General features: G+C 31.0%; 1 protein-coding gene across 2 annotated transcripts; it reads left to right on the forward strand.

The window, feature by feature from the left end:
* Positions 1-5,054: 5,054 nt before the first annotated feature.
* LOC123883483 (transcription factor MYC1) lies at positions 5,055-7,050 on the forward strand. 2 transcript variants are annotated; one of them, XM_045932299.1, is made up of 2 exons: positions 5,102-6,559; positions 6,837-7,050. In XM_045932299.1, exons 1-2 carry the CDS (start codon positions 5,267-5,269, stop codon positions 6,846-6,848), a joined length of 1,305 nt encoding a protein of 434 aa, XP_045788255.1. In that variant the 5' UTR covers positions 5,102-5,266; the 3' UTR covers positions 6,849-7,050. The 2 variants fall into 2 exon arrangements, with proteins under 2 accessions (XP_045788254.1, XP_045788255.1); XM_045932298.1 differs by having other exon boundaries at positions 5,055-7,050.
* The last annotated feature ends 2,823 nt before the right edge of the window (positions 7,051-9,873 follow it).

The raw sequence follows: 9,873 nt of genomic DNA on the forward strand, positions 1-9,873 counted from the left end.
TTAATAGAAAACCTCATACAACAAATACAAAAGGTAGAAAAAATAGAAAGAAAATTCAGTAGCCTCGACAGAAGGGAACCCCACGTACACCCGACAACATCGATGACGAATATTTGGAGCTGACTATTGCCTATAGGCTATAGTAATTACTTGACTATGCATTGCATTGCAGGTTGTTGTGTTTAATATTGCTGGTGTTATGTCACGTAGCAACACTGTATTATTTAGACAAATATAATTGTAATAATTGTATTGTCCAATCTCATTTTATCACACATACGTTACGTAACGTAGCTTATAAAAAAACTCATACGTAATGTACTTTTAAACTGTTGAGTGTTGAAAATGAGAGACAAATGTGTGCTATATAAGCTAAAAATTACTACATATGATTAATGATATATATGCCTGTTTACAAATGGATGATTACACATGTGCAACAGTGTGCTTGCTATCATGTGCTCTTTCATTTTTCTAGCGACATCAATTAACAGCATACCAAATTGGTTCACTCTGCAATCATTATATCTAGCTGATGCTTGCTATGATTGGTAGGTGCCAATATAAACAATCTTTTGTGTGGTGAAACGAAAGAGGAAATTAAAACAATCTTTTGAATAATATGTGCACTATATATGCTGCAGATTGATGGAAATAAATATAATGATGAACTTTCAAAGGATGCAATTTTCATATTAAACAACATATCAGATAATTTTAGATTTTTGTAAAATTTAAGATAAATAATTTATATGATATAAATTTTGTATTCACTAAAACAATATTAAGCGGTGTAATATTACTCGAATATCACATCGTGTAATTTAATCATTCCTCAGTAGGGTAACAAAAGTATATGTGGTACGTAGGTATACTCATATTCTAAGGTGCTTACATCGGTAAATTTCAAAATGCCTTGAGAGTTGTCTTGGTGCAATATTAAAGTTGTCAAAGTACTAGAGTGATTTAGAACTTTATTTAAGTATGCATTTTAGAATGGATTCTACGATGTAGTAGGACTTTAATACGGTTGTAGCTGGACAATTTTATTTTGGGATGTCATGATTGATAGTTTACTTCCATAATTTTTTTTACACTGTTGTTACAATTTTATTTTGAGATGTCATGATTGGGAACAGGATATCCTGCTGTAAAATTTTCACGCAGTTTTGGATCTCAGCCGTCCGATCATAAATGAATGGTTCAGATTACAAACAGTTGATTTTAGTAATATATAATCTGGACCGTCTGATTTTAATCTAACGGCCGAGATCCAAAACCGCGTGAAACTACGTGCAAAATGCACCGCAGCAAATTCAGATCTATGTCCGTCATGATTGATAATCTACTTCCATAATTTTTTGATAGAGTTGTGAAATCTCTTTAGACGGAACCAGAGTTTTCCGCCCTCCTAAGAAATTTTCAAAAAGTATCTTTCACTCGAAAATTTATCCTTATTTTGGTTTTAGTTCAAAACTTCAAATGTCTTTTGAAGCAACTATGTATTCCTAAAACATAAATGCTACATATAACAAATATCTTACACTATAAATGAAGCTTATTTTAATCTTTGTAAAATTTATTTGATTGCAGTATATATATATATATATATATATATATATATGGGGTTTTCTAACTTAGACCCTAGTTAGGTCTAAGTTAGCAAAGTGCACCTTTTTAATTGGACCAAAATACCCATTCTTTTAATTTTTGAAAGAATAGAGCAACAGGGGCATTTCTGTAATTTTACATAAAAAAAAATAACAACACGCGCCCCACCTTCTTAAACAATTAATAGACGTGGATCCAGTGTCGCGCGCGTACGGAAGGACCATGGTTACAGACCGTTGATTTCCATCAGACAGCCAAGATGTGATCTCATTAAGACTGTCTGATCAATCAGACAGCCCAGATCATCCTGATCTATCAGATCATCCTGTCTGCGCCACACTAGATTATAAGCTGGAGAGAGAAAATTTTGCTTTTGAAAAAGGCAGCCACGTGTCAGCATATGAATGGGTCTGCGTGATTTTTTTCATTTTATACTTTAAACTCGATTATTTCGTCGTAAATTAATTTTTTATTTTTTATACCAAAATTCATAATTTTTTTTTCTCTACAAATAGAGACTTGGTTCGTTTGATTTGGACACCGAAAAAAAAACGTAATTTTTCACTACTTTAAACTCGATTATTTCGTCGTAAATTAATTTTTTATTTTTTATTTTTTATACCAAAATTCATAATTTTTTTTTTCCTACAAATAGAGACTTGGTTCGTTTGATTTGGACACCGAAATCCTTCTGAAACCATTTATATGGTAGAATGGTTTCAGAGAGTTGTAATCTGAAACCATTTTGCTGGTAGAATGGTTTCAGTAAGTTGATTATTAGTTATTTGCTTCTGAAACCATTTAGCTTGTAGAATGGTTGCACATAGTTGTATTCTGAAACCATTTTACTGGTAGAATGGTTTCAGTGAGTAATTTATTAATTGTGTTTGCTTCTGAAACCATTTATCTGGTAGAATGGTTTCAGAGAGTTGTAATCTGAAACCATTTTGCTGGTAGAATGGTTTCAGTAAGTTGATTATTAGTTATTTGCTTCTAAAACCATTTAGCTTGTAGAATGATTGCACATAGTTGTATTCTGAAACCATTTTACTGGTAGAATGGTTTCAGTGAGTAATTTATTAATTGTGTTTGCTTCTGAAACCATTTATCTGGTACAATGGTTTCAGAGAGTTGTAATCTGAAACCATTTTGCTGGTAGAATGGTTTCAGTAAGTTGATTATTAGTTATTTGCTTTTGAAACCATTTAGCTTGTAGAATGGTTGCACATAGTTGTATTCTGAAACCATTTTACTGGTAGAATGGTTTCAGTGAGTAATTTATTAATTGTGTTTGCGTCTGAAACCATTTATCTGGTAGAATGGTTTCAGAGATTTGTACTCCGAAACCATTTTTCTGGTAGAATGGTTTCAGTGAGTTGATGTAAGGTAGTGAAAAATGAGATTAAGGTAGTGAAAAATTGGGTTTTTTTTTCTGTGTCCAAATCAAACGAACCAAGTCTCTATTTGTAGAGAAAAAAAAATTATGAATTTTGGTATAAAAAATAAAAAATAAAAAATTAATTTACGACGAAATAATCGAGTTTAAAGTAGTGAAAAATTGCGTTTTTTTTTCGGTGTCCAAATCAAACGAACCAAGTCTCTATTTGTAGAGAAAAAAAAATTATGAATTTTGGTATAAAAATTAAAAAATAAAAAATTAATTTACGACGAAATAATCGAGTTTAAAGTATTAAATGGAAAAAAATTAACGCAGCCAATCATATGCTGACACGTGGCCTGCCTTTTAAAAAGGCTTTCTCTCTCCGCGTCATCCTTTCCACCACGCGCGCCTGTCGGCGCGTGTGATGCACGCGCTCGATTTTTGTCAAATGAGAAGCTGCCACGTGTCTGGGGGGGGAAAAAGAAGTGGGGGGCGCGTGTAAAATTGCAGAAAATTACAGAAATGCCCCTGTTGCTCAATTCTTTCAAAAATTAAAAACATGGGTATTTTTGTCCAACTCAAAAGGTGCACCTTGCTAACTTAGACCCAACTGGGTCTAAGTTAGCAGCCCCTATATATATATATATATATATATATATATATATATAAAAAATAATATCAAATGAGATAAAATAATATACAATAAGTTGAATAGAAAGTGGACATTCTTGTTTAGTAGTGTTTGACCTGACTTTTTTCCAACTTATAATCACTTCAAAGAAGAAGTAGAGTCAAATACTATTTCAAATAAGTACTACAATTAATAAGCAACTTATTACAGTTGAAAATTGAATATAAAATAGATATTTGAAAAGTTAAAAATACCAACTTAATTTCAAACATGCGTGACTTATTTTCCTTATCCCCTCTTCGATTCCCACCAAATGTATGTATTTTCTTTTATTTTAATTTTTTCTGACTTTGTTTCTTGCCATTTACTAGTATTTAAATAATATTTTACTATAAGTGTATTAATACTTGATTATTATGGCCCTTTTAAAAAATTAAAAGATTGTTGCATTTAATAATATTTAAAGGTGTTTACTAACTATTTATTTACTACCAAACAACTTTAACTTTATCTTTTAAGTCAATATTTTTAACTTTAGCTTTAAGTTAACTTTTAAGTTTAAAAAAAGTCGGACCAAACGAAAATGATATTTTGACACAAATATTTTTACACAGTACATACACAAGAGAGAGAAACTAGGAAAAAGAAGAAGATGATGAGCGAAAATTACAAATTTGTCCCTTTATTTAAAGAGAGCATATTATACCAAATTGTCCTTCTGTATAAATTGTTCATAGAAGGGACAACATATTATTTCTCTTCTTATTATTCCATCCATACTAGAAGTTACTAGCTTAAACAAATAATCACATTAATAATCCATAGAAGGGAAATCCTTTGTTGTTGGTTTAATAACAATTTTGATTTTTTATTTTAACTCGCAGAATTGATCTCATTATTTTAAAATCAGCGTGTTTTAATTGGTCCCTTTTTCGAATTTTTGGTCTAAAAAATGATATATCATCGTATCTAAATTGAAGTTTTAAGGAAAGTTTATTTCATTGTGTTGATCATTCCACATTAACAAGTTGTATAACACGTTATTTAAAATATGACACATCAACAAGTTTTAGCCAAAAATAAGAAAAAAATCAAAATTGTGTGATTTTAAAATATGGAACATCATAATTCTATAAATAAATAAAAATAAGGAAGTCCATTTTCTCATAGGAATCTAATTAGTACCACACTATTCCATCTCACATTATTTGCATATGAGGATTTGTTGCAGTGATAAAAGATCATAATAACACGTAGTAATTTTTCTCATCCATTAATTTCACATCAGACAGCTTACAATCACATGCATCAAAATAATCTGGACCATTCAGTAAAATTAGACGGTTGATACTGTAACTAGGTTAACGCAGTTATAGCGGGTGATCTGTTTCCATTATTTGGACCAAATTGTCTCAATCAATTCCCACCTATTTTTACATTATTACTTCACAATATAAGTTCAAGTAAACCCGTCCCCTTGCACTCATAAATATTCCTATCTTCTCACAATCCCATCTCACACTATTATAACCTAAAGACACTACTCATCCGTACAACAACAAAATTTCCATTTTTAATCAATCTCAACCTCTTGGAAGATTTCACCTTCTTCATATTAGCTTCTCTTCCTTAACTTTACCTACATGGAAGATTTCATCCTTTCACCTTCTTCATATTCATCTATGATTTCACTCCCCCATGAAAACCCTTCACAACAAACACAAACCCTTCAAAAAAAACTTCAATTATTACTACAAACCCAATCCAACAATTGGGTCTATGCCATTTTTTGGCAAACAACAAAAGATGAAAAAGGCAACACTTTCTTATCTTGGGGTGAAGGCCATTTCCAAGGAACCAAAGAAACAACAACAATTTCTTCAAACAAACGAAACGACACAGACACTGACACAAGTACAAACGGCGATGCTGAATGGTTCTATGTTATGTCGTTGACTCGAAATTTCAGTGTTGGTAATTCTTCTTCCATTTCTTTACCCGGTAAAGCTTTTGCTTTAGATTCCGTTCTTTGGTTAAATAGCAAACATGAACTCCAATTTTATAATTGTGAGAGATCCAATGAAGCACACATGCACGGAATCGAAACCTTAATTTGTATTCCGACAACTAATGGCGTAATAGAAATGGGTTCTTATGAAAATATCCAACAAAATTGGAACCTAGTACATCAAGCTAAATCTATGTTCCAATCAACATCTTCAGAATCAAACTCAAAATTAGATCTCATCTCCACCACCCCACTTGACAAAAACCAAACTTTCGACCAAAACATTTCACTCTCCGACATGGGTCTCGTCTCATGTGCCAGAGGCACCGGAGACGAAACCAAGGAGACACAAAAAATTATGAATAAAAAATTGCAACCAAAGCATAACATTGATGTTTCATCATGTTATGTTGATTCTGAACATTCTGATTCAGAATATTGTCCACAATTAGAAACACCAAAAAGTGATTATGTTGATGAGAAAAGAGAATTGAAGAAGAGAGGAAGAAAACCATTAACAGGAACAACTCAAACACCAATGAACCATGTAGAAGCAGAGAGGCAAAGGAGAGAGAAACTGAACCATAGATTCTATGCTTTAAGAGCTGTGGTTCCAAATGTTTCAAGAATGGATAAAGCTTCTTTGTTATCAGATGCAGTGGATTACATCAACGAGTTAAAATCAAAGATTAAAGATTTAGAATCTGAGAAAAAAAGGGAATCTAAAAAAGTGAAGATGGAAACTATGGATAATCAAAGTACAATGACAACTTCAACTGTTGTGGATCAAAAAAGACCTAATAGTGTTAATGCTTTGGATATTGATGTGAAGATTATTGGAAATGATGCTATGATTAGAGTTCAATCAGAGAATGTTAATCATCCTGGTGTTAGATTAATGAGTGCATTGAGGAATTTGGATTTTCAGGTACATCATGCTAATATATCTTGTGTTAATCATGTTATGCTTCAAGATGTTGTTGTTGTTCAAATTCCCAAAGAGATGAGAAATGAAGTATCTCTTAAATCTGCAATTCTCATGAGATTAGATGATCCGGAGTGAAAAAATTTATCCAACTTTTAAGCTATACGTGTTTAATACTGCTAAAATAAAACTTGTGTCATCTCATTTAAATGTGGTTTTTATGTATTGTGTTTATGTCTTATGTCTATAATGCTTAACATTTTTTTCTTATGTCTATAAGGTTCGAACCTGATCCCTCTATATTATATGCAATATCTCCGTCAACTGAGTTATACTCACGAAGACAATTGTTTAGTTTTTTTTAGCCCTTTCTTTTTATATGTAAAATAAATAAAGTAGTGTGCTCGACGGTAGAAGGAGGGTTATTTAACCTCCAATCATGTAATTGTACTATATCATTGATGATTGGATCAGTTATGCTATTTTCTTTGTCATTTGAACGAATTTTAATTTTAGTTTTTAAATTAGTTTCGCAATTTTCATGAGATTAACTGATCAGCGAAAGAAAAAAAATTCAATTCTTCATAAACTATATGAGTTTTCATACGCTCAAAAAGATTCATTAGGGGAGGTTGATAAGGAGAAGTTTTCTTTTTTAAATCATTAGGGAGGTTGTTCAATATCCAATCATGTAACTATATTATGAAATTCCTGGCACACAGTAGACATGTATTGAGCAAAATGTGTCAACACTTGTCTGCTACGCAGTAGATAGGTGTTGAGCAAAGTGTGTCAACACTTGTCTGCACTTAGAACACAAATAACAAAGACAGTAAAATAAATAACACGATAGAGTTGTTAACACAGTTCATTGCAACGTCACATACTCTGGGGGATACAAATCCAGGAATGAATTCACTATAATAGCTCTAGTTCAAAGCCCTTGACAAACACCTCGGTTTACGACTTATCACCTAGACACTACCCGTGCTAATTCTACCTAGGAACTCCTAGATATATATGAGACTCCGTCCCAATTCTCTCTAACAACATAGATAGCGATGTTATCAATACAATGAGAACCAATGGTGGAGACAATCTCCTATGAAACTAAGATTCACTCTTGCGTAAAAGCTTACGAGCAAATCACACACAACTCTAGAACTAACTTTGTACTTCAAAGCTTAGGAGAAGTTCACGATTACAACTCAATAAAACACAGGTCATAAGCTTGCATCAATGGGATACAAGAAAAACTCACAATTAACACTCTAAAACCCTAAGAACACACGCTTAGTAATAACACGGTTTTAGATACATTGAACCATATGCTTGTCTTTGTATTTATAGCAGTAGAATAACTTTGGCTCTAAGACAAAATTACGTCTTCTAGAATTGCAGCAACAACAGACATATTTACGAATTATATAGTTATATTTTTGAAACGCATAAATATATTTTCTAAAGTTATTATTCCTTTAGAAAATAGAACTAGGGTTCGGCTGCCTTCAGAGACTAATACACCACGTGCGTCTTGTTGTATAAGTCACCATGAAATAATTCTTCCAGCAAATCTTCGAAAGATTGAATGTAAAACAATAATGCTAGCTGGCGCGCAGTCAAATCACGCAGGTATTGTTCCAATGTGTACGTACATCTGCCTCAACACATGATGTATGCACATATGTCTCAACACTTGGTTAAAATATGTTTTTGCAAAATGTAGCCAACATACAAAAACCCAACATATTATATTATTGATATGAAAAAGGAAGCTTCTAGAACAACTCACAAGCAAGGATATGTACATCAATGACAAAATTATACTGGTGGTCCTTTATCTTATTTATTTGTAACATATTGATTCTTTAATTTTTTTTGTCACACTTAAGTCATTTATCTATTAAAATATACATATGTTATTCCTTTTTATCATTTTTTTAATTATAAAATACTGTAATAATACTTTTATTAACAATTTTAATTTTAAAATATTTTTAATTAAAAACAAAGAAGTTCATCATAAACTTCCAGAAATTCATCATCATCTTCATACAAACTCGGTAAAAAAAAAACACAATAAACTAAATTGATGTTGTTATCATTTTACCAACTAAATTTGGTGATATTTTTAGGTTTGGTAAACTTCGGGTTGATTGAGATTTGGGGGTTTTAAATTTTGATTTTTGAAGATGATAGTGAAGATAAGCAATTAACTTGAAAGTGTATTTGAGTGAACGTACATTTTTTTAACAAGATGATGTAGATGATAAACATGATGATGAATTTCTTTATTTTTAATTAATAATATTTTTAAAATTAAAATTAGTAATAAAAGTTTTTTTTAGTTTTTTTTTAATTAAAAAAGGATAAAAAGGATCAACTTGTGCACATTTTAATAGATAAAGACTTGAGTGTGAGAAAAAAAGATAAAAGACCTATGTGTTATAAATAAATAAGATAAAAGACTTCTAACATAATTTTGCCTATATCAATATATCTTGTGGACATGGAAATTGAACCTGGAACGTCGGAGCTTCTCTCTGGTTAATTTATTTGTTTTAGGAAATTTTTATATTTGTCACGAATGATATTCATACGATTATTTCATGAATTAAGTTTTTTTATAAGAAGGATTTCAATAATTAAGTAATATCTCCTCTCATAAACTACTTCCTAATTACCCGTGATTAGCATCAGCGTCAAATTTCATTAACTTAAAGCATTTCGCAAGGGCTTCATGAAATTATCTCTTTGGATCATTTCGCGAGGCCAGGGTTTCGTAAAATTACGGGCCTATTTGTTTGAGATTTATCTAAAGTTATTTTCCGTTTGTTTACAATCATAAAAATCTATTTTTTTAAGATGGTGAGAGATGATGAGTGATAAAAAAAATGGATTTTGATAAAAGCTATTGAAAATAGATTCTCATTTTGATGAAAAAAATGATTTTTTTACTAAAATCATTTTTGAAAAAATCTGAAACAAACACAAGATAAAAAAAATAGATTTTTTTAGGAAAAAAATAGATTTTTTTGGTGAAAACTTTGAGTCTACCTCTTGCAGTATATATCATTACTTTTTGTTTTATGATACTTTGCAATACACATTATGATGAATTTTGATTTGTCTTTCTTATGAATGAAATGTGATGGATTCAGCCATTATTAAATTGATGCTCAATATGAGAGAGCTTTGCACTCATACTTAAGTTATATAATGATTTTCCATTAGACAATTAAGACAATCTTCAAAACTTATTGGATATAACCAGTAGCCTTTTTCTTATCTTACTTAATTATAATCTCTCCCGAGAT

Source organism: Trifolium pratense, linkage group LG5 (assembly GCF_020283565.1).
Source record: "Trifolium pratense cultivar HEN17-A07 linkage group LG5, ARS_RC_1.1, whole genome shotgun sequence".
In the NCBI taxonomy this organism is placed as follows: Eukaryota; Viridiplantae; Streptophyta; class Magnoliopsida; order Fabales; family Fabaceae; genus Trifolium; species Trifolium pratense.